We start from the raw sequence: 24,953 nt of genomic DNA on the forward strand, positions 1-24,953 counted from the left end.
ACATCAGCAGTTTTGTCAGCAGTTCACCACAGGGAAGGAGAAGAGCAGGGGGCCCGCAAGGTGCCCAGCTGCCCGTGGGAGCTGGAGCCTGGGCAGTGAGCCATCCTTTGGAATCGGGACTTTTAACCCTTCCTGAGAAATGAAAGCTTTGTGAAATTTTTCTCCTTCTCGGTTTGAAAGAGAGGAAGAGAGACAGCTTGAACCCTGGGATGTTAGAAGGAGAAATTCTAGGTGGGAGGAGATGATGGAGTGGCTTTTGGCTGGACGTTTTCTTGGTAGCCACAGACTGAACTGATCTTCTCCTTCAAGAGAGACTGTATTTTAGGAGGATGCCGGTGAGCCAAAGAGACCTGCTTCAGCTGGGAAAAGACAGAAGTGGAGCGAACAGAGAAGAGTTAGGGGGTTTGTGGTGGTGCCCCGTCTTCAGAGAAGAAAATCTCTGTTCTTGGACCCTCGGAAAATGGGGGGACTGTGGTCCCAAAAAAATGAAAAACTGAACTGTTGTTTTTTCCCCTCTTGGCAGGGCATCCTTGAAAGGAAAAATCCTAAAAGCAGTCTGTCCATCCATGCATTGGTGGTGAGAGCACTGTGCATGGAAAGGAGAGGGTCACCATTGGCAAACTTTTCTCCGGGCGGTGCCATGTGTGACATGGAAACACAGGATGTGGCAGCTGTGTTTCCTGGGGGGTCTGTGGCACAGGAGAGACTCTGTTCCCTCGATGGACTGAGTATCGATTGCTTGGAGGGTGGAAACCTGATTGGGGTCCAGATTGTGTCTCACTGTGGTTTGTTGGAGTTGGGTGGTGGGAGGAGGAATGCTTTGGAAGGTTTTCATTTTTAATTTTGTATGTGTTTTTTCTTTCTTTTTTCCTTGTATAACAGTATAGTAGTAGTAGCTTAATAAAGTTTGTTTTTTTCCTTGTTATTAAACTTGGGCCTGCTTTGCTCTATTCTCAGTCACATTTCACAGCATTCAATTGAGAGATTGCATTTTCATGGGAGCATTGGCATTGTGCCAGTGTCAAACCATGACAATAATCTGTTATAGATATATAACACTGTCTTTTTGCAAATATTAAAATGGATTTATGTGTGTGGTGTTAAAGTAACTTTGTTATAAAGATACAGTTTTTATTTCTGCTGTTAATTCAGCTTAAACATAGTAGTGAATCAGGTGATATCAGTGTGTTTGTGTTACAATGCCTGCTTAGATGGGATAACACTGTTATAAATGAGAATTTATTCAGCCAGATTAAAAATAAAAATAATTTTATTTGCGGTTAAATTCTATCTAGCCAGCCACACGGAAAGGACAGAGCCAAGCCCGGGATCGAACCTGGGTGTGCAACAAGGAGTCAGCCTCAGCAGAGGTTTTCTCCTATGCCCACACCTCCATCCTGGCACAAGCGGTTTTTATAGGGAAAATTCCGCCTGAGGCCAAGATTTGAGCAGTTAGTCTTTTCTTCTCTTCAGATCTACAGGTCAATAAGATTTTCATTTTTTGGTGATGAGGAGAAATAATTCAATGTCCGGAGTAGTTGAATTCTTGATGAGAGTTTACAGGAAGGCTGCATTCACATGGATCTGTCTGAGGATTTCCATGATACCCATTTTGGACGATCAGCACCGATGATTGTGATGATCAACAGCTGGAGCCCAGACATGGCCCATCTCCTGGCTGAGCCACATCTTTTTACTTGTAAATCAGTTTCCAATATACATTCAGTCTCGCCTGTAAGGGGTGGGTGGGGAACTAATACAATGGGCATGATTTAACAAGTATTCAATATTACATATTTCATACAAGGAATGGCGTGAATTATATTTATTACACATAACAACACCCAATGAACACAGGATGAGGACACCTGGACAGATCTGCCAGCCAGCAGCATTCACCCTCTGAAGGCAGTGTGCACCAAAGTCCAAACTGGAAGTGGTAAGGAGAAGGAGCCAAAACCACAGCCAAGAAACATGCATGCTCTAAAAAAGCGGGCCTGAGGAGGGGCCATGTAAAATAGTTCCTGGAAAATGTAAACTCATTTATGGATATGCAAAAGACTATGCATATGCAACAGGCTGATATAAGGGAAGAGGTATTTAAGGGGTATCCTCAAAGGTAAAAGTGTGGTCTTGGCTCACTGCCAAGATATACCCAGCTGTAATAACCTTTGCTTAATGGTCCTTGTCTCCTATAGTCCTTTAGTAACTTTTTTAATTTTCACAGGAGAGTAAACATCTTTTTCACAAATCCTTTCTTAATAGAAAGGTCCAATATAACTTTTCACTAAAGAGGCTAACCCAAGGGCACTTCAGGTAATGCTGTTTTTACATGCCACTGTAGTGATGGGTAAGACACCTATTTCTTCATGCACAATAGCCCATCTTTATTCTTCACAGCTCCTATTTATATCGTTTTCTAAAGGCATTGTGTTTCATTTTAATTGGTTAGTAACTTACTGCAACTCAGTTCATTGGTTAGTAGTTGCTAATGTACGTGTCAGTCAAAAACTCCTCTCTAACAATGTTTACATTCTTGTCTCCTGGATAGAAGATATTTCACATGGGTAGAAGTCTTCTCACAGGTGCAAATTTCTTTCTCAGGGAACTTGTCAGACTAGCTTTTATGTGTACTTAGCTCAAGTAGCAGACCCAAGACATAATTTGACAAGGGTAACAAGGCTCTTATTTTATAAGGCTTTACCTATATGCAACATTGACATATGATTATATCAATCTTAAATAATAATCTTAAATTTCCTTCACGCAAATTTTGACTTCTGTAATATTTTTGTATGATAGATTTGGAGTTAAAATCTATTTTGAATCGCCACTTCATAGACTCGTAGGCTCATCGAATCATTAAGGTTGGAAAAGCCCTCCAAGGCCATGGAGTCCCAGCCCAGTTCCTGATGCCCAGCTTGTCCCCAGCCCAGAGCTCTGAGTGCCACCTCCAGCCCTTCCTGGGACACCTCCAGGGATGGGCACTCCAGACCTCCCTGGGCAGCCCTGCCAAGGCCTGAGCACCCTTTCCATGGGGAAATTCCTGCTGGAGTCCACCTGAGCCTGCCCTGGCCCAGCTGAGGCCGTTCCCTCTGCTCCTGTCCCTGTTCCTGGAGCACAGCCCGACCCCCCGGCTGTCCCCTCCTGGCAGGAGCTGTGCAGAGCCAGAAGGGCCCTGAGCCTCCTTTGCTCCAGGCTGAGCCCCTGCCCAGCTCCCTCAGCCCCTGCTGGGGCTCCAGCCAGGAGAGAATACTGCTGCTGCACAAAGAGCAATCTAGAGACCTGACATAGGTGCCTTTATCACCACATTTTAACTTGCATAAATATTTTTTGAAAGACTCTTCAGAAAGCTCCACAGTTGTGGAGTTGCATTATTTGTATGTTTTATTATCCCTGTACTATGTATTGGTTTATTCCTTTGTACCTCCATGTACAACTTCGTTTGTCCCCAGTTTTCCCGCCTTGTCCCCCCTTCCCGCCTTTCCAGTAACTGTCCATCACCCTGGAAGAGGCGCAGTCTTTCCCTTTACCCCTCCCTGGTGCCTTGTCTGTCACTCGGTGTTCCTTCCCATCCATCCAGAAGCTTCTACTCAGGGCACCGGGTGATTGGGCGAGGGCCTGGGGCCCCTCCCGTGTCCTTCTCCCGCTGGTCCACAGGTGCATCACCCATCCCGGAGCCACTCCCTACCTCCATCCCTACTGGTTACCGGTTTTCCCCTCCCTTACAGTTTATAAGCCGGTGCAAGCAGCTCGTGCTCGTTCCTGTTAGCTGGCAGCGTTCTAGGATATTTGGCCCCGTTGGGCTACAATAAACTCGGACTTAGCCCCCAGCAGGATCCGCTCTTCATTTACCACCGCGAGGCGTGCTAGCGCTGCCCGGAACTCACAAAGGCACTCTCCAAAGCCCAGCTGGGAGCGGCGGAGGGTGCCTCCATCGCCCCTCTCGCCCCAGGAGGAGAGCTGGCCGGGCTGAGATAAAGGGATCTGGGGCGGGAGCGCGGCACACAGTCAAGTCAGTAGGAAATGCGACAATCTCCTTTGAAAACCAACGCGGCGCGGCCCGGCCCAGGTCCCAAAGCTCGGCCCCGGCCCCGGCTCGGCTCGGCCCCGGCTCGGCTCGGCCCGGCCCGTCCCGGCCCCGCAGTCGGTTCCGCGGTTGCCGGGTAACCGGGACGGGCCCGCAGCGTCTGTGACGGCGCTGCGGCCTCAGCTGCCCAGAGCTCGCCCCGGGCTGGTTGTTCACAGCCCCGGCGCCTTCAGGCGGCTGCGCTCGGCCATTCCCCGAGGGAAGTGTTCGCGGAGCATCGCTCCGTGCCAGCGAGTCCTGAACTCGCAAAGTCCCTCTGTGAATTTCCCTGAATTCCGCTTGAAGGTAAAGATTGCCTCGAGCTGTACTTTCTGCTTTTGTCACAGCTGTGCTCCAAAAGAGAATGCCAAAGGGAAATACAGCATGGGACAATGCCAGTCTTCAGTTCGGTGGCATGTATACAACTAAGAGGATGAACAAGATAGGGTCTACTGATGGTGCTTTTTTCTCACTGAAGAAAAGCAACATTTCCTAAACATACTAGTCTATCCATTTTCCCCTGTAGTATTTACTTCAGCTGCTTAAAGGTGAATGAGTTCTGATCAAATTTCAGTGGGTTGTTACGATCTGGTTCTTAAAATGGTTAGGGAGATGCCCCTGAATTAAGGTGCAAAATTAGACTACATTCCAAGGTCAATAGTCTGGATTTTATGAAAGAGCAAATTTTATGAAAGAGAGAAATAGAGAAGGGGGTTGGAGAGGGTGAAAGAGTGACAGATTAAGTAGAAGGTATCACCGTTGCATGGATCTCACCAGCATACAATTAAATCCTCTTCTGGTCTTCTCTGTGGTGAGGTCTTGCAAAACGTAAGATTCCAGTGGATTAATGCAGATTTGGGCAAGGTGGGACTGCCCAGGTACCTCCCTGGGTCGGGCAAGTTGGACTCTGTCTCTTGCTACTTTTCAGTAATACCAAATCCTGAGCACCAGTATATCCTTTGGGTCTGCCACAAATTGGGTTGTGGATTTTCAGGTCTGTTGTGTTACGTGGCTTGCCATGCAGTCATCTGGTGCGAGGTCTCAGGGAAGAGTCTGGGGGCACTTTGGAGGTCTTTGATGAGTTATGACACCCCCTGAGCTGCCCCTCGTGGGAATGTGCCCTGGATGTGGCCTTCTGGGGCTGGGGGTTTTAGAGCTGAGCCAGTTTGTGTGAGGAAGGATGGGTGTCCACTGCCCCTTACCAGAGGTGACACCGCACACCCAAAATTTCCTCCTTCCCCTCTCTTGATGGGAGGTCTGTGTGCAAACCTGGCCTCAGCAGATGAGTTTGGGGCTATGACTTCCCCAGCCTGAAGGCAGACAGAGCTGATTTTCAGGACAGCTGCTGGGTTTGGCTGTGTTGTGGATATAGTTTTCTCCCTCAGCCTTGTTCACTTCTCCCCGGACCTGAGCTAATAGGAGAGTTGTGTCACCTTTATCTTGTCTCAAGTTCCCTTAGGCAGCTTAACTCACAGTCCCAAGTTCCAGTCAGGAGGCATTTTCAGGGCAGGGTGGGCTTGGGTGGTCTCAGCTTCTTTATTCAGTTTTGACACAATGGGCAAGAAGTCCTTTATCACAATATTTAATCCATTAGCCATAGCATTCCAGTCTCTCACAAGTCCTGTGAGGAGCAGCTGAGAGGGCAGGGCTTGTTTAGCCTAAAGAAGAGAAGGTCCACTCAAGCTATTTTTAAATGATATTTAAGCTACAGTTTTTTCTATTCTAACTATTATTAATATTCAGCTTTTTAGCTCCAGGTTTCAGTATGAGCCATCTTTGAATTGTACAGCATAGCCATATAGTTCAAATAAAGTCCAGCTAGAGGCCTAACAATACTAGCTACTTGTGCCAAACAAGCACTCAGCTACTTTCAAATAATAGCAATATTTTTAGCACCAGTATATCCCTTGAATCCGCCATTAATTGGGTTCTGGATTTTCAGAGTTCCTTTGTTGCTCTTTCCAGTTTTATTGGGGCATTGTTGCTCATTGGGGATATCCTGCCTTCAAAATGGCTTCTGGATTCCCAGAAAAGACACCAACACCTCCATCTTCTGTCCAGGAAGATGCTGAAGTCTTTTCCTGTAAGTACCCACTGGGGCTGTGTTAAGGCTGGAAACTCCCCTCATGTCCCTCCTCTCCCTGCCCCTGCTGTCAGCAGCGCTGTGAAGCTGCAGACCCCCTCGCCACCTCTTTGTGCCCTGCTCCTGCTCTTGGTGGATGCTGTCCTGGGGCAGCAGGGAAGGCTGTGTGATGTTTCAGGGACAGTCCAGCATCCTGCCTGGCTGTGCCACCGGAGCCAAGTGAAACCAATGTGCAGCTGAAGCCCTGAGCAAGTGCTTCTTTCCCTTTCCCTTTGCCACAGCAATTCCTTCTGTCAGGCTGGACACTCACCTGTGCTGCCCTGACCAACCTGCCCGTGGGCACCTGGGCATGTGGGGGGAAGCTCAAACAATGCTCAAAGCCTTGAGAGACACGGCTGGTCCCAGCTGGAAGAGCTTCCAGGCCAGCTGTTCTCTCTCATCTCCTGTGTGGCCGCAAATCCAGCCCTGCAGGCAGCACTGGAGTCAGGCCACAGAGGTCCCTTGGTGTCTGGAGCTCACTGGAGTGAAGATGCCCCACTGCTGAGGCTCTGTCAAGGAGATCCCTCTGTTTTCTTCTGTGGAGGGGCCTGCGAGCCCAGAGAGAGAAAACAAATGCTAATGAGGAGAGAGAATGAAAACTTGGACACATTCCTGTGCACCTCACTCTTGGTACAACTTTGCTTTCTGTTCTTTGTTCCAGGTGAAGAAAGTATCCAGAGAAACCTCCATGGAGAAGCTGTAGATCTCAACGTTGGGTTGAGCAGAAATTCTGTAGAGATTAAGAAAACCTTCATCACCATGACAAACCACGCAACTGTGTTCATTAAAAACACGAGTAACATCACAGCTCACTTCCAGTGGAAGACTTTTCCTACTGAGGAAGATGACAATGGAGAGAAGAGGAGGTTGGTTTGAAAGATGCATTTCAGTGAGAGACATGGCCCAAGACTGAAACTGGCGTGTGGCCTCAGGGGGGTGTTGGTGCTTTTGAATGGTAAAGGAAGTAAACCATCCCTGGCCAAGTAAACCATCCCTGGCCCTAGGGTGTGTGTCCCTGGGCTTCAGGAGCTCAGCACTGAGCATTCCAGTTCCATTTATACTCCAACCATGGCATTTGGGGAAGCAAAGGTTGGTTACAAGGACTGGATTTCCTCAGGTTCTAATTGGGCTTTTGTCTCTCTAATCTTCTTCCTACATGACCTGGCAACATCCTTAAACATTTCCTGAGTTGCCAGCCCCTCTTTCCAAAGGTGATGCACCCTCTTTTTCTCCCTTAGTTCCTTCAAAAGCTCCTTGCCCATCCAGGCTGGTTGTCTTCCCCATCAGCTCATCTTTCAGGACACAGGGACAGTCTGTTCCTGTGCCTTCAAGACTTCTTTCTTGAAGTATGTCCATTCTTCCTGGACTCCTTTGCTTTTAAGGGCTGTTTCCCAAGGTACTCTCCAAATCAGTCTCTTGAACAGGCTGAATCTGCCCTCCAGAAGTCCAGACTGGAAATTTTCTTGATGCCCATCCTTGTTTCACTGAATATTGAGAACTCTTATTATTTCATGGTCACTGTACTGCAGACAGTGGTGAACAGGTAAAGTTCATTTAGTCATTGGGGAATCTCCTGGTGATATCCAGTACCTGGATCCCAGGGAGGCAGCACACTGCCCTGTGGAATGCATCTGATCTGATATACAGGGCCCTCAGCTCCCCTTAGAAGGGAGTCACCTACTACCACTACCCTTCTTTTCTTCTTAATACTTGAGGCCGTGATCTGTCTGACAGACAAGTGCAACTGGGAGACTCTCCAGACAGAATTTTTTCTTTAGTGTCGTCTGCCAGACCCTCTGGAGCCAGGGCCTCATACCTATTCTCTCAGGGCACCTGGGTAGGTGATGGGGGTCAGGAAGGAATTTTACTACCTCCCCAGTAGAGACCCATTTCTATTCCCCACTGTCTCTTAGGTCTCCTCCTTCTGCCTCATCACAAGAAGGGCAGGACTCCTCTGGCTCCTGCTGAGCATTTCTCAGGGTTAGAAGGCTGTAACTCTGCCAGTTTATTTCTGTTTCACTCTCCCTAATGCTTCTCAGCCTTTCCACTTCTTCCTTAAGCTCTGGCACTGGACAGAGCAGATCATTCACCTGCTGACACCACACACAGGTGTCTCTCACACTGTCCTCTGATATCAACACCAGGCTCAGACCCTCCCTGCAGCCAGGGGCCTGGACAGCTGCGTCCTTCCTGGGGGGTTCTCTTTGAGTTAGTACACTCCTGCTGGCAGCAGCAGCCACAGCTTTTCATCATTTGTAAAACATTGCTGGGGATAAAAAAGGCAGAAAGAAGAAAGGAAAAAAAAAAAAAAGGCAAGCACCTCACAAGCAGTCAAAAGACACAACCCACTACACAAGGAGGGTGGCTGGCTGCACCCTTTCTGCTCAGGCTGCTTGTGCCAAATGCCACGCAAAAGCTGAAAGAACTGCAACCTGCCATGCCCAAAAAGCTCTAGATCATGAAAAGGCCTCTCCAAGAGCTTGCTGTTCCCTCCTGCACAACAAAGTCCCTTCCCCTCTCAGAGCCTCTGTTTTCATGCATATTGCATATAAAACCTAGAATGCCACTGAAGGGATTTGGTGCCTGAATTCATCCATTTCCTTTGGAAGTGCTCTGGGATGCTCTTGTGAAAGGCAGAGTAGGGAATAGGGCAGATCCAAAATGGCAGAAACAAAGAGTGATGCTGGTAACATGTAGCTGCAACCCAGGGAAGTCCTGCAGTGGGTGCTCCATGCTCTTTATCTGCCTCCCCCAAATACTCAGTAGTAGGAGAAGCCAGCTGAGGTGGCTGCTGGATTCTCCCTCAGCTGTGGAAGAGGCTTTGAGCCAGGAGGTTCTCTTGAGGAATGCTGGCTTTGGAAACCTCTCCTGAGCTCACAAGTGTGGAGTAAAACGACCTGCTGTGCCAGTGAACAGCATGTTATCCTCTGATCCATGTGGGACCCTCATGGCTTGGGGTCAGCCCTTGCTGGGGAGCTGCTGCTGCTCCTCCCCAAGTGCTTTCCCTCCTGCACTCACACTTCCCTATGCAAATATGTGGTTTATTAAACGATCTGCTGGCCTTGTCTCTCTCCCTGTGGCTGCAGGCAGTGTCGTTTGCTGCACCCGCCAAATGAGGTGTGGGCAGAAAAGTTCATGGAGGAGAAAGAGAAGGAGAAGGACTCTTGTGAAGATTGCCCTGCCCTCCTGAGCAACGTGGTCCAGGAGGAGATGGCAAAGGTGCAACAAGACCCCCTGCTGTTCTCCAATGATGTTTTTTCCATTGAGCCAATGGTAAGTGATAGCTGAGAACCTCATTTTCCTCCTCCCCCTCTTCCTCTTCCTCCTCCCACCCACCCTCTCCCCGGCCCCCTTCCCCCCAGATGAGGGCACTCGGCGGATCCTCAGCTGGCTGGAAGTGCTGGGAGGGAGGACATGGAGTTTCTGGAGCGGCTGCAGAGCGCCCTGCTGGAAGCATTTCTGCCCTGCAGGCTCAAGGCAGGGCTGGGAGCCTGACAGAGCTGAGCTCTGCTGCCAGGGCTCGAGCTCAAGGGCGCTCTGTGCTGTCCTTGCAGTGTCCACGGGGAGCAGTTCTTGTAGGCAGGGGCTCCCCCGACACGTGGTGCGTGGGGCTCAGCAGAGGCTGTTGCAGCTCTGCCAGTTCACATACTGACCTCAAGCTTGCAATGGTTCGCTGGAGGCCAAATTCAGCCCAAGGTTAATCACAGAACTGCCAATCCCCTCCTGTCACCACACCTTGCACTATTTCTGAGTGTCCCTTCCAGTGTCATCTGAGAGCCTGGACACAAGGGTGGAAGGTTTAAATGGGCCTTTTGAGTTCTCTTGCACACAGGGACAGAAAACCTTTTCCTTTTCTGCTTGTGCAAGCAAACTGTCACGTCCTCCCACCAACCCGAGCCCCGATTCTGAGTACTGGCATTGTGAGAATGATGAATGCCTGGTGTCTGCACAGTGCAAAATCCCTCCTCATCTTGGAGTAAACCCCAGAATAAGCCCAACCTCTGCATTCTTTCAAAACAGGTTAACTAATACTTGTATTTCAAGGAAGGGAATCATGTTCTCTCCTTGGCTACTCCTATGGCCCATCTAAGGCCAAGAGCCACCAGTGCACAGTGGCAGTTGCATCCCACTGTAGGTGACAGCAGCATGATGTGAGCAAGAGCTTGTGTCGGAGCAGTAGGAATATTGTGGAGAGTGGGAGCTGATCAGCTGAGCATTGAGAGAGTCTGGCGGTGTGCTGAGCTGGGTTTGGAGTGCTGCCTTGGGCTCCTTGTGCTGTTCACTCATCACGGATGCTCTAAATAAAGGCTTACATGACTGTGGTTGAAAACAAGAAATGTGAAGTTTGAAGATAAATGTTTTGTTGTCCCTTTCTGTTCTAGGAGGGAGAAATTAGGCCAAATAGTATGGCTGAAATCAAGGTGACCTTCAAACCCCTGGAAGCACGGGAGTATCAAAGTGTGGCTTACTGCAACATCTCAGGTAGAGCTCCTTTCCCCTGCTGCTCTCAGCCACAGTGAAGCCATGGTGCAAGCCTGAGCCCACTGGGCTCCCCTGTAACTGCTGGGAAGAGTCCCTGGTCAGCAGGGCAGTGCTGGCACATCCCCACTGGCCCTGCAGCTTCCAGGGAGTCTCCTGTGCAAGGCCAGGGCTCAGAATCCTGTGTCTGGGTTACTGATCCCAGGACAACCCAGGCAGTGCAGGGAGAGGTTTTCCTGCCATGGCTTTGCCAGCATTCCCTCAAAGGTCAAAGAGGTGCAGAGCACAACAGCTTTAGTGAACAAGCACTGAGCCCCTCTAGGCCACTGACCTCCAGGATGGGTCCATTTGCCATGGCTCCATCATCAGGTGGTAGGAGCTGAGTTAGAAATGGGCTCCCTGACCCTGGATCACTCCCACTGCCCAGGCACCACCAGACCAGAGTGGCTGAGCCCCACTGAGCCCAGGGTGTTTGTAGAAGGAGCACCCTTGGCCAGCACCTGCTTCTGTCCCTGTGTGGGAATTGTCACCTTGCAGCTCAGCCTGTGGAAGTAGAACACAATGCTGAGTGCCAGAAGTTGAGGATTTTGGTAACAAAGTCGTGTGCTACTGGGCCAGGTAGTTTGGCAATTGCCAAACTCTTGATGAGCTTTGTGCCTTCACTGAATGGATTTCAGAGCTCCTCTGAGTGCATGGGAAGGAAACCACAGAATCACAGTATGGTAAGGATGGAAGGGACCTTAAAGATCATCCAGTCCCAAGGGCCCTGCCATGGGCAGGGACACCTCCCCCTAAACCAGGTCACTCCAAGCCCCATCCAGCCTGGCTCTGAACACTTTTGGGGCTGCAACCTTCACATCCTCCCCGGAGAACCTGCTCCAGTGTCTCACAGTAAAATAATTCTCACCCTCACAGTGAAATAATTCTTCTTAATATCTAACCTGATTTTCCTTCCTTTCAATTTCTACCCATTGCTCCTTGGCCTGTCACTACATCAGAGATGTTTTAAACTCAGCAAACTGGTGGCTAAAATTGTAAGCCAGCCCAAGGAATGGGTTAGAAATTGCAAGTCAGCCCCAAGGGATATCTCCTGAGGGAAGAGAAGGGTCCATAACTTCTCCTGCAGCATCAGGAGCTGGTTGCATCCAGCTCAGAGTCAGGGACTAGCACTGAGGCAGCCTGGAAAATGCAGTGTAACAGAGGGAATTATTGTACTGAAATGGACATCTCTCCCCAGGCCGTGAGAGCAGGCTGCCCCTGCGCCTCAGAGGGGAAGGCCAAGGACCCTTGGTTGAATTCAGCCCTCCTTCACTTAACATTGGGAATATTCTTGTCAATACCCGCCACGTCTATGAGGTGAGCAGCAGGGCTTGGGATGGATCCTGATGGCTCCTGAGACAGCAGAAGCCTGGTGGGGCTGTGGAATTCCTGCCAACCTGGGCAGTTGTGAGCAGGGAATATTTGATTTAATGGTCAAATCTGGGGGGGGTCAGAAAAGTGTGTCAGTTGCTCATGAAGCCCCAGTCCCTGCTTTTGGGCAGCCTTCCTTAGGGATCAGCTGGGAGGCTTCCTGCAAAACAACCCCTTGGCACATGAAAGCAACAGGGGGTCAGACAGCTGCACCTTCAGAGGCTTTTGTGGCAGTGCCAGACACAAGGCACCTTTGTACTGGGCTGTTGAGAAGCATCTGGAGCAAACTGGCTGCGTTTGGGCTCCAGACCACTGCAAACAGCTTCCAGTCAAGTGTCTCCTGCTCATTCCTGGAAGCCACAGGAAAGCCATCCAGCCTCCTGGCTCAGTGCTGGCCCTTGCAAAGGGCTTGGGAGTTCTTTCCCTTGCTGACAAATCTCTCACAGCACTTCAGTCTTGGTGCATTTCAGGCTCCAGAAAAAGAAACATGTTCCTGGGAATAAAGCAAAGGATTTTTCTACCTATTTTCCTTCCCCCAATAGTGTCAAGTTTACAAAAAAAGTCATGAGAGAGCAACTGAAAGAGGTAGAAAATGAGGCACTACCTCATGCCAGACACTTTCAAAAGTTTGGCTGGGGAAGGCAAAGACATGCTGAGTTTTCTTACCAAAAGATGGTGCTGTCTATACATTTAGATGCTGATGCCTCCTAATCAATGTATTGTTTTCATGGTGTGAGAAAAGGTGAATGAGTAGATGGTACTGTTGGAGCTGTGCTCGCTGGGGCAGCAGCAGCAGCTCTGTGGTGATTCACTACCCAGCTGCAGTCACCCCACGTTGCTCTCAGGGCCAGGTCTGAATGAGCCTGGTGGTGCTGACCAGAGGTGACTGCTCTGTGTCCATGGGATAACCCCAGGGTGACTGCAGTTATGTGGAGTTACCACGGCTTTGCATGAAAACCCAAAGGCAGAGCTTGTCCTGTTGTATCTTTTAACTTCTGCCATTCAGCAGCACAAAGCACCTTCTGCCTTTTCTGGGTGTTAATTGCAACATTAGAAAATAACTCACAAGAAGGGAAGATTCCATGTGTATTTCCATTTTGCTTTCTTGCTGCTGCAGGTGAAGCTGATTAACCAAGGACCTCTTGATGCTCCCTTCACCTATGTCCCTTCAAATGCAAGCATGGGCTTCAAGTTTGCACCTGAGAAGGGCATAATTGCACCAGGTGTGATCCAGACTGTTTGGATCTCCTTCAGTGCCACCGTGCTGGGGGCGTTTGAAGAAAAATTCCAGTTCAGTGTGGCTGGATCTCCTGTGCCTGCAATCCTGACCATCAAGTAAGGACTGTGGGAGCTTGGTGGGCACATCTGGGAGATCCCCCTCATATCTAATTTTGGGGCTGAGTAGAGAAAAAAGGTGTTTCCTGAGGACTTAATCTCTGCTCTGATCCTGGAGTTACCTTGGTGTGAGGATGCCTCCTGCCCTGTATGGTACCCAGGAGCTGGAATGACTCTTCCCTGCAGGGATCTTCCTCTGCCTTGGGCCATGGCAGGCAGTGGGATGGATCAGCTTTGGGCAGTAGCTGCTCTGGGATGTCCTCCTGCACAGCCAGCAAGGCCCCCAGGGCTTTGGAGGTGGGCCAGCCTGGGTGATTCTGCACCAGCAGCAGTGTTTGTAAAAACTTGTGTTAATAATCCATCCCAGATGGGCAGCAGCAGCAGCCTCCCCTCACCTCTCACAGCCATGCTGTGGGGCACAAGCTGTGCTCTCATCTCCTGTGCAGAGAGTGCCCTGGGAGCTCCTTTCCACAGCCAGGAAAGGGCTGATGTGGGAGACAGGGAACTGTGCAGCAGGAACTGTGCCAAGGACAGGGGTGTCATCCCATGGGCTGGTGCCATGGCAAGAGATAATCCTGGCCCAGCAAAAGGGAGAAGGGCTGATAGCAGGGGAGGCAGAGCTCAGTCCTCAGCACCACAGCAGCATGAGGGCTTGTCCCTGCTAGCCTGAGCCATGTGCTGCTAGGATCATGTAGGGTAAGCAGGAGAGCTGATGCTGGCTGCTCTGGAGCTTTGGAGCTGGGCTGCTGCTCTTGGGAGGCACTGGGTCAAGGCAGTAAAGAAATTAAAGCAATCTGCAGTCAATTATACCAATGAGATAAGGGAGATGGAAAAAAAAGAACAAGAAAGTTACTATTTAGCAAGAGAAAAGTGGTGAGTAGGTCTGCCTATAGTAGAGAAACAATCATGCTGGCTTTGTTTTTGGAGGAAAAGTCCTGCTTTTTTTATTTTGGAACTCAAGAGGGAATCTTTCACCATCAAACAATTGATTCTCCTCTGTCCATCCTCCAAACTGTTCATGGGATGTTTCTGCATAAGCAGCTTTCTCCTTGAGCAAGGGCAGGTGTCTCTTGTTGAGAGGTGTAGAGCAGAGCCAGTGGCAGTCCTGTGAATACAACAGAAGGCACAGTTCACTGGTCCTTGATTTTTAACCAGAAGGCAGAGTGGGCATTGATTGGCATCTGCCATGAAATAAACTCGTGAGTGTTGTGCAGCTTCAAGTGCTGATTTTCAGTTAGTGACTTTTGGAGTCTGTCTGCTGAGTTCAAGGACAGGTGAGGTGCTGTGCTAGATGCAGGACACCCTTGTTTGGTTGTTGAAGCTTTTGCCCTTGGCTGTGCCAGCTGGTGCACTGCTGACAAGCTGCTCCTTCTCTCTAGGATTCATCTGTCCACTGCGTAGAACTGTTGCTGCTCTTTTCAGAGGATGTTTGGGGCTCCCCTAGATTCATGTCTCAAACCTCTCTCTGTAATGACTGTGTGGGTCAAGCTCCTCCATGGGAGCAGCAGTTCCAGCTCAGAAGTAGCAAAGCAGGGAACCTGTGGTTGGAAAGGCTGCTTACAGAAGTTTGTGGGGACACCTTTATGTCCATCACGTTACAGATGGGGAAACTGAGGCACAGGGCAATGTCTGGGTGTGTGTTCAGGGTCCTTCATGGGACCACCAGCAACCAGGGGGCTTTTCCTGCCTGCCCTGTCCCCAAAGCCCCATCAGTGGCTGTTGGCTGCTGGCCACTTGGCTTTAGCTGCCTCCTGTCCACAGGGGCCCTGCGCTGAGCTCATGGGGACGTGTTGATTTGAGCCCCACAGTGCCTGACACCAGGTTTTGCACCGCCGAGCCACGACAGCCGGACCTTTGCAATTCCCTTTAACCAAGCCATGTCCTCCTCTGTCCTTGCCATTGCAGGGGCAGTGTCATTCGACCACCTTTACACTTCAACGTCGATGAGCTCAGCTTCGGGGACATCTCCTTTGGTGAGTGTTCCCTGGGCTGGGACACAGCGTGAGGGATCTGTGTGTTCCACAATGGAGCACTTGAACATCAAAGCATCCCTCGCTCCTGTTCTGCCACAGCAGCCTCTTCAGGGTGTGAACTCCAGGGCTGCTGGTGCCTCAGGTAGCCTTTTGCCATTGTGAGATCAAACAGAGCCAAGGCATATCAGGTCAGGACAGCAGAGACAACAATGCAAGAGCAGATGTTTCCCACCCGCCAAGTAGTGCTTCTGCCCTTTGGTGTAGTTATGATCACAGCAGGAGGAGCTGTGGGGATCTGGGCACTGCCCAGCAGCAGCAGGCAGGAGCGGGGAAGGCAGGCAGGCTGGATCCCAGCGCTGAGCCGCAGCCCAGGGCAGTCCCGGGCCAAGCACACAACCTCCCGCAGCAGCAGCAGCCGACCTTCCATCCCGAGCGGGAGGAAGGGAAGCTCCGCTCCCTGCCGAACCTCGGCTCCTGCCTCACAGCCGCCCGTGGCATCATGCCACAACTCCCAAAAACCCGAATTGAAAAGTCCACCCCCAGAGCCAAAACCCCCCAAAACCCCTATCCCCCTCCCCAGCCCAAGGGGAACATTCACTACTACGACTAAGCCTTTAACAATGAAATTCAGGAACTAATTGCCGTTCCTGATCTGCTTCTTCCCCACCCTACATCACCACTGAGGCACTTTGTTAAGTTGCCTTTTGAATAAATGGAACAAGAAAAGCAACAGTAATCACAGGGGGCAGCATGGGTGTGAACTCATGTTCACTCACTTGTTTATGTACCTTGAAAACGGTGGGAGTGTTGGCAGCCTTAATGGAGAAATTTACAGCTTGAATTCTCAGAGTAAATGCTCGGTCTGGGTGCGCACTCACCACTGAGAAATAACTGATGCTGGTTTGGGGCAGGTGAGGCAGCTCCTCCCCATCACAAAGAGAGAAGCTTGCAGTGTTCAGCAGGGCTAGGAGTGGGCATTTTCAAGGCTGCAGTCTGGAATCGGTGTCAAAGGGAACTAAGTGATGATCAATTCCTCCTGCAGCTTCTCGGTGAGCTGTAGTTCAAACAATAAAGAGCTGAACTCCAGTGACACTTTCATCCTACCAGGATATTCACCCCAAGGGTTATGCCATAATTGGTGCCTAAATGGATATTTGTGTCCTTTCCTAGGCTTTCCCTACACCCAGAGCTGTCGCCTGACTAACACCTCCTCAGTGGCCATGACATTCAAGCTCCGCATGTCCGATGATGGAACACAGCCTTCTGTGAACGTCTATGATCAGATACGCAGCGACAATGACCCGTCCTGGAGGGAGGGAATTCGTTTTTATGTGGAGCCAAGGGAGTTTACAATGAACCCCAGCCAAGGGACCATCCTGCCCCAGGGACACCAGGATATCGAGGTATGGGAAGAGCCCAGCCACAGACGCTTCAGCACCAGGGCTGAAGCTTCCCTGGAGTGTGGGAGGGCTTTAGCTCAGGTGCCAGCTTTGAGCACTTGGAGCCCTGTGTGAGTGAGAGATCTGCACTGGTGAGAGGCCTCTGCTGGCTGGCTTCCTCGGGATGTTCCTCAAGGAGCACCGTGTTGTTTCCAAAATCACAAGCTGAGATCACATACCATATGGTCAAGTACTGAAGCCATTCTGTGTTTTTGAGAGAGATTTCTTTGACTGCAAGTGGGCAGAGGAGGGATGAGAACAGAAGGTGGCTGTTAGAGAGATGTCATTGTATAACTCAGTTTTTCTTCTTGGTCTCATTTCCCCTCTCCTGGGGAGGAGAATGATTTGTGTTCACTGTAGGGATCTCCAGTGGAGGCAAAAAAAATGCAACCATGAACTGCCCAGCACCTGCTTGGCCCCACTTTGACCTCAGCTTCCTGCTGTAAAGATGAACTCATTCTGTTCAAGTCAGCAGATTTCCTCTGCATTTATGTCATTGCAGTCAGTTGAAACACTGGGCCCTTAATTTGAATACAGTGGTGCATAGAGCTTTAGTAGAATGTTTTAATGTAGATGACCTATGCCCTGATAGTAAGGTGTATTTAACAAATCTGGTCTTGCCAGAAGGCTTTTGTTACTCCCAGACTGTGCTGTACACATGAACCAGCAGAAGAATTAAGGCAAAATCTGCCCTTTCTTTACCATGAAACAAGAGCTGGAGGATATCACACGTGGGTAATGAGCTTTTGTAAGGAAGAATTTACTGCTCTTCTCTTCACCAGGTGACCCTGTGCTCCAACACAGTGATGGAATTCTGTCGGAGAATGCTGGTGGACCTGGAGGGTGTTGGCGAGGGAATGGCATCACTGGTCATCACAGCCAGGTACCAGCCCTTCCCTGGCCTCCCCCAGCCGCTGCCTTGCAGGGGGTTTGCTGGCTGCAGTTCCCAAGGAGAAGTGCTGTCTAATGGCCTCCTGTTGTGCCCAGCTGGACATGAGAACAGCGGTGCTTGGACAGCAGCCTGTGCTGAAAAGCACCCCTGCTCACAGCCCAGCACGGTCCTGGGCCCTTTTCTAAAAGGACCAGGAATGATAAATTTTATTGGCCTGGTTTTTGCTGCTTGAGCTGGAGCAAATTTCCCAAGGGCCTCCTCTCCTTCTTCCTGCAAGAGGTGGAGTTGTGCTGGTTGTGGCCACCCTGCACTGGTTTGGGACACACCAAGCAGCCTGCTGAGAGTCAGGGTCTGGTTCTGTCAATGAGGGACATGGCAGGGGAAGTGGCTCACAGCAAGAGTGGTGAGGGCAAGGTCTTACAAGGGGAAAACAGCCCTTGATGTGGCAGGTCAGCTCTAGTTTTTCTCCCTCTCTCTGCTTCCCATTTTGAGCTTTAATGTTCTCAGGCTCAACCCAAAAGTCGTTCTTGCTGCAGCAGAATTCCATCCTGCTATGCTGCTCTGGCTGTCATTTAATGACAGGAGGGATGCAGCTCCCTGGTGCTGTTCCCTGTCCCAGGCAGAGCCAGTCAGTGCCTGGGCTGCCATTTTGTCAAGCAAGTGCAACTGGGGACAGTCAGTGCATGGAGCTGTGGAGTGAGGGACCGAGGGAGCTGTAGGACCTGGGAGGGGAGATCACCCACTCTGCAGGGCAGGGGGTGTCTCGTGCCCTCCAAGGCTGGGGCAAACAGCTGAGTTCTCAGGCAGGGCAGCAGCACCGTGGGAGAGAAGAGAATCATTTTTACTGAGACGCTGGAGTTGTGTGTTCCTGGGGCCCTAGTGAGCACTGATCCTTGTTGGGAAGGCTCCCCCAGAGCTCATGGATGATTGGGACTGTTACTGGAGTCCTTGCAAGCCCCCTTGGGTAAAGGAGGGGCTGAGGCAGCCCCTGTGGGACAAAGTGCCCTGCCTGGGGCACTTGGCAGCCTCTGGGCTGTCTCTCAGGATTTGCCCCTCCTTGACAAGACGTGTTCAAGTGGGAAGACTTTAAAGGCAATTTATCACTGTAGGGCTGTTAAATGTCTGTTTGACAGTGACAAATGTGTTATGCTCCATTTCACAATCTTTGGGGGTAAACATTCTCCATTCTCTCAGTATCTCTGATTCCCCTGGGGTCATCTCTTTGCCCAGGTGTCTTGTTCCTGAGCTGCAAGTGTACCCCGAAATCCTGCTCTACGATGAGTGTCAGCTGAAGGTGCCATACCAGAGGAAGTTCCTCGTTGCAAATAACACCGACCTTCCTGGCTGCTACGGGCTTATTCCCCAGGTTTGGCATCGCATCCACCTCCTCCTCCTCTCAAATATTACTGAGGAGATTATTATGGGAAAAAGGGTTTGGATAAGACCTTGCTGGTTTCTGTTCAGTCTTAAAGATCTGCGGAGAACAGCATCCTACCTGAATGCAAACTTTAGGAGGCAGTTTAACCTCCTGAGGAAACAGTTCATGTTCTAGTCTTCAGGGTGTTTTCTTGTGGGAGATCTTAGAGGGTTGTGAAAAGCTGCTGCATCCACAGACACCAGTGCCCGTGCTGGCAGCCTCCTTGCAGGAGGACCCCCTGAGAATGCTAAGCCTACAATTCTTGCATCTTGTTTGTGCCTTTTACCTTTGTCCTGGGGATTTTTAAAAATGTGTGTAAGTTGCTGTTGCGGTGGATGTTAAGGAGTCTATAATTTCTTCAGAGGTCACTCTGAAGCTTCATTTGATTCTGTCCCTTCCAGGAACGCAAGGAGGACTCTCCTGTATTCTACTCCAGCCCCAAACCGTGTGGGATTGTCCAGCCTCACAGCACTGCGGAGATTCCACTTACAATTGAAGTCCAAACACTGGGCAAGCATCGCACCAATGTTCTTATCGGCGTGTTTGGGGATGAGAGAAACCCACTGGTGAGTGCAAGGGGAGATGTGTGCCTTTGTGCAACTGCTCCTGGCAGGGTGCAAGGGTACAGGGATTCTCCTGGGGAAAACAGGCACAGGCTGCTGAGGAGAAGGACAGGAGGGATCGGTGGCACAAACGGCTCACACCTTAGAGGTGGTAATCTCAGTGTCTGACACAGAAGGTAGTTCATCTAAGCAGCAATCAAGGATAATGTTAGTTAATTGTTCTTTAAAATGCTATTAACTTTGGAAACCTCTGTTTTTAAATGTCATCTCTCTGAGCACAAAAGAGGATGGCAGACTTCTGGGAACCTTGAGCTTTCTGTAAAAGAAAGGAAAGCTGGCATTTGAAGAGTGATTGCAAGGATTTAAACTTATATTAAAACATAAGGAAATGACAATGCCAAATTCCCTGGACGGCACCAAACATCTGAACCTGGGCCATTGTGGCACTGCATGTAAATCAGTCAACAGGAAGGACAGGCAATGCAGGCTGTGCCAGGGAGCCTGAAGTTTGACAAAACGGTTTCTTTCAACTATCAGGCTGCTTGCCTTAAAGAGGAGGGTGTCTCCCCAGCAGAATAACCAGTTGTTTAACTATCAGCCTGGTCTTAACTAGAGATATATTGCAAAGCTTTTACCTTTGGGTCAATAATTTGTAGTTTGAAAGTTTCTTGTACCTTAATCCTTTTTAATTTGGAGTTGACTATGTAATTTTTTTTTTTCCTAAAAGCCCAGCATAGCAGGTGAAGAGTAGCTGTCTCTAAAGAAATAACTTGAGCACAGCTGAGCTGTTGAAGCTTTTTTACGTTTCCTTGTTGTGGTTTGTTTTGTGTTTTTCTTTTTTTTTAAATCTTTCTTGCTTGTTTCCTGGAACAGAGACCAGAATTACGGAGCTCTGGACAGCTGGCAGGAATCTACCCAAGTCCCAGGCTGATAGACTTTGGCATGCTCCCAGTACTACAGCCTACATCACAAAGCTTTACCCTCTTCAACTACAGTCTTGTCCCTACAGACTTCAGGATGGAGATTGTAAGTATCTGTGGGGCTGTTTTCCAGGGAAATTGACTGGTCAGTAGCTGCCATGACTTGGTTTTTATATGCAAGATTTCCATATGGCCCTGTGTGAGAGGAGGCAAGATACTCCAATGTTCCATCTGAGCGAGGCAAGAGGAACCTGGCTCTGGAGTGCTGTTAGCTGGGGCACCCCTCAGTGAAGCCAGGTGCCTCTGGAGCAGAAACTAGTCTGCATTGTGTTGACAAGTTCTCCCTTAATTTTATCTTTTTCTTTAGCTGTGTGTGTCACATTTTTGGAGCTCTGAGATCGAGAGAAACCTGTGCTCCTTTGCTCCCCAGAGAACGTGGACTTCCCTATGGTTTCCCTGTTCCATCTGCATTTGCTTTGTGCCAGACTGCTGTTCATAGTAGAGAGCCGGGTGCGGGGTCTGTCCTCAGACTGCTCGTGGGGAGGCAATTTTCACACCTCCTGTGGGTCAGGCCAGCTGGGCTGTCCACACAAAGACGTGTGGGGCTGTGCACCCCCACAGCCTGTGATCTCTGTGCCATTGAAGAGCATCTTTGGACACCAGCTGCAGAGAAAGGCAGTTCAATATTGGAGGCTGCACAGGGCAGAAGGAGCTGGGGCTGCTCCCCTGGCAGGGGGAGCAGGGCTGGTGCAGCCAGGAAGGGCCTGGGCTGGGTGGGATGTCTGCTGGAGGGGGAGCTCTGTGAGAGGCTTGAGGTTTGTTCTTCTTCATGCTGGGTGTGTTGGACTTGTGGAGTTGCTTAAAACCTGATACTAAGGACTTGTTTGTGGCCTTGAGCCTTTGTGAGAAGCCAGGAGACAGAAAGCAGCTTTCCTTGGCACACACCCCAGAGAAAGACTGGGGAAGGAACACACTCCTGAGGATAAGCGTCCCTTGGGTTGGGCAAAACTGGGTTGATGGGGTGAGCCTATTAAAGGAGAGCAAAAGACAGGTTGTATGAGCTCTGCTGTTGCCCAATATTGTATTCTAGGGATTTTAAGCCTTTATGATTTTTATCCTCACCTCTTTAGTCTTTTTTGTTTGTTTCCCACAAGACACCAGGGTGTATGGTTCCCATCCTAAATGTGTATTATGCTTGTCTTACAGATTCACAGACCCCACTGCTTTGTCATTGAACCCAGAGAAGGAGTGATCCCAGCTAGGGGTGAGGTGCCTGTGACTATCACAGCAAGCCTGGATCACACTGGGATCATTGCTGACATTGTCCGGCTTTTCCTTGGGAACGACCTTCGCATTCCCGTCTGGCTGGTGGCTTTGGGCACTGGCACACAATTGTCCTAGAAAAAACATTTGCCCCAGAGCTCAACTTGGGATACTAATTCCAGCAGGAGATCACTCCCACCTCTCCTCCTGTCGCCACAAGAAGCAGTTTTGCTGCCGTCATTCAGGCAAGATCTTCTTCAGTGTCCAAAGCCCTGACTCTTTCCCTGAAGACAGAGATTTGTTGCCCTGATGTTTAAAAGTATTAAAGTTCTCATAAAACTTCTTTAGCCTTCGATAATGTTTACATATTTGAGAGTCAGAGTTCCTACACCATTTCATGTATAGAGTAGTTTACATATTTCTCTGTGGGTGAAGAGAAGTGATTGATTGATTGATTGATCGATCTTTGGACCAGTGTGGTTGGAGAGGTGGTAATTCCATCCTCCAGTCCACTGTGACCTTTAGAATTCTATAAATACCAGATGTTTTAATAAAACTTGGTCTTTTTCTCTTTTGAACTTATCAAGCTTTCGTGTACTCATTTAGTGTCCAGTGGCAACAGATTCCTTTAGAAACATGCGATGGCCAGTTGAGAGTTGTTAGACACCCTCAAAAGCCACTGACACAGGGAAGCCAGTTGCTAAATTGCCACTGAATTGTCTTTAGTTCTAATACATTGATGTCCTCACTTGATCAAGTAAGGCTCAAGTGATGATGGCAGGCTCCCCCAGAACAAAAGGTTCCCAAAATGGTGCCCGGATGAGGCGGTCCCTCTGTGTGGCTGAGGGACCAAGGGAAGATGGCATCACACCCTTCCCTTCCAAAATGGCATGCAGGGGCCCTGGGATCAAAGAGACAGGAGGGTGGCAATCTCCACCAGGAAAGCAGGAACCCACAGAGCAGTTCCAGAGGCAGATGGAAACTGTCTGGTTTGTGTGGGGTCTGCACTGCCGCTTCCTCACACTATTCATGGGCTCTGCTGCTGCCCTGCTCTGCCCAGGACCTTGCTCAATTTTTCACTGCCAGCAGAGTTTGCTAAGTTCACTTCCAAACCTTTTCTAATTGCAAAATGAGGTTTCTACAAATGGCTACCAGTGCAAAGCCAAGGCTGCTATGAACAAGAGAGGCCCTGCTGCCCTGGTTTCCTGTCCTGGAGCAGGCAGACAATTTTTATCAGCTTGCTGGGGTCATCCAGAGCCTCTGAGCCAGCTTTTAGAAATACCTGCAATCATACCCCCAGACACAAGGTCCCCAAGTGCAGGATCTCAAAGATTCAGTTACAGTTTTGGACACAGATTAATACAAAATACAGCAACAGTATGGATCACCCCAGAACAAACATTTTGGAGGAAAACACTATGCCCTGTTAGCCTCACCTGGAAAATGCTACATTACCATTATAAACATATGTCTCTTTGCAATAATGACATCAGAAGGGCAGCCTATCAGACACTATTTCAGGTCCATGTTAAGAGCTGGAAATGAAGACCTTCTCCAAACTATTAACACCTCAGGATGCTCACTGGGAGCAATCTGATGACCAGGGAAATAGCTGCTCCCATACTATTCTCATCCTGCCTTCTATTCTAGCTTCGTTCCCTGTGTTCGTCAGTTCAAACTAACAAATAGGGGCCCGTATTTCCATGGGCTCTTCTGGAGCATGGAATGCTACAGCCCACCTAAGGCGGAGGGCAAGAGTGTCTCAGCCCTCAGTAGCCCCAAAGATGATTCCCAGAGCCCCAAACGTGCTGCCCCCACGTTTGGGCTGGAGACATCGTCGATGAAACTGCAGCCAGGCGAGTCTGTGGACATGGTGCTGCGAGGCTTCTCCAACATCACACAGGTGAGGTCCCCCCCACGGGCTGAGCCTGAGGAACCATCAGATCCCCTCCCCTGGGCTTGCTCCACAGTCCCTTGACATTTGCCTGGGGAAATGAGCAGGGGCCTTCACAAAACTGGTTTAAGACCACACGTTTCTGTGGCAGCACCAGTTGCTTTCCCTGCTGGCCACCCCCAGACCAGCTAAGGCTTTATTGTGATTCCACAGCTACCAAAACCCAGTGCTGATCCCAAAGTAGGGGTGGAAGGAAATACTGCTCTTTTGGAGCAAGCATGCTTAGTCAGCAAAGAAAGGCAGAGAAATAAGTTACACTTAGACTAGGAACCCAAAAAGAAAGTGAATTAAACAAGTGCCAAGTGCTTTATCTGGGGTAAGCATGGAGTAAAACAAAAGCCATGTGAAGGGAGGGAGTTTCTCACAAGTGCCTTTTGTGGTTATTGGGGTGCAGTGTACAGACAATTGAGCACAGAATAAATAAGCTGCATCACAGGAAGAAAAGGGGGCAGTGACTCTAGGTGTGGCAGGAATAGGGCCCGTGGTGGGTGGTGGGTGCTGAGCCAATGCATGGCATCTTCTGGGTGTCCTGCCACCACCCACTGGTGACATGTGACTCTTGCATGCAGGAGGTGCAGGATTATGTGTTGTGTAAAGCTTTAATTGGGGAAAAAGGAACGGAAGAGAAGATAATAGAAACAATCATTACCTGTGAGTTCATTCACCCCTCTGTAGAAGCATCAGCCAGACAACTCTCTTTCCGGGTGGAGAAGGTAAGTCTCTGGATTGCATCCTGGCATTTAACAGCATGGCTGAGGGGAGTGTGTGCTTGTGTTAAAGCCCCTCTTTACCCTTCCTGAGGCACTCTGTAAAGTGAGTGAAGATGCTTTTAGAGATGAGACTGGTATTTGACTTCCCCAAAATAAGATTGCAGTTACAGCTGCACTGCCAAGGGGGATTGTGGTCACTTCCAGAGAAATGCCAGTTTCTCTGCTCACTGTAAAGGGAGGCTTTTGAGGATCCTCCAAAGCACGGTGATGTCTGTACACTGATGCTGTAGGGAAGCTGGGAAAAAGGGAGATTCCTGTGAATTCCTCAGGCTGACAGGGAAAAACCCATCATCTCTTGTGTCTCTGCATTCTCTGCTGTTGGCATGGATGCTTTATGGTATAACTGT

At 49.7% G+C, this 24,953-nt stretch overlaps 2 protein-coding genes and 1 long non-coding RNA gene across 4 annotated transcripts in view; 2 read left to right on the plus strand and 1 right to left on the minus strand.

Moving 5' to 3' along the window:
• Nucleotides 1–22,020, plus strand: LOC146766396 (axonemal central pair apparatus protein HYDIN-like). Of its 2 annotated transcripts, XM_085589223.1 has the most exons (13): nt 1–6,152; nt 6,853–7,057; nt 9,278–9,464; nt 10,574–10,673; nt 11,908–12,026; nt 13,198–13,415; nt 15,321–15,388; nt 16,559–16,791; nt 17,610–17,710; nt 18,950–19,085; nt 19,538–19,702; nt 20,573–20,725; nt 21,826–22,020. In XM_085589223.1, exons 1-13 carry the CDS (start codon nt 6,080–6,082, stop codon nt 22,018–22,020), a joined length of 1,953 nt encoding a protein of 650 aa, XP_085445349.1. In that variant the 5' UTR covers nt 1–6,079. The 2 variants fall into 2 exon arrangements, with proteins under 2 accessions (XP_085445349.1, XP_085445350.1); XM_085589224.1 differs by lacking the exon at nt 1–6,152 and having other exon boundaries at nt 6,585–7,057.
• LOC146766397 (uncharacterized) overlaps nt 8,230–24,953 on the minus strand; it is a 17,392-nt gene continuing 668 nt past the window's right edge. The window contains exon 3 of the long non-coding RNA XR_014957741.1: nt 8,230–24,642. This is a non-coding gene — a long non-coding RNA (uncharacterized LOC146766397). The remainder of the gene's footprint in view (nt 24,643–24,953) is intronic.
• LOC146766398 (axonemal central pair apparatus protein HYDIN-like) overlaps nt 23,260–24,953 on the plus strand; it is a 6,857-nt gene continuing 5,163 nt past the window's right edge. The window contains exons 1-2 of the mRNA XM_085589232.1: nt 23,260–23,785; nt 24,406–24,549. Of these exons, the coding sequence (XP_085445358.1) occupies nt 23,603–23,785; nt 24,406–24,549 (327 nt within the window). The 5' untranslated portion in view covers nt 23,260–23,602. The remainder of the gene's footprint in view (nt 23,786–24,405; nt 24,550–24,953) is intronic.

The sequence above is a fragment of the Lonchura striata genome, chromosome 11 (genome assembly GCF_050655825.1).
Source record: "Lonchura striata isolate lonStrDom1 chromosome 11, ASM5065582v1, whole genome shotgun sequence".
Taxonomy (NCBI): domain Eukaryota; kingdom Metazoa; phylum Chordata; class Aves; order Passeriformes; family Estrildidae; genus Lonchura; species Lonchura striata.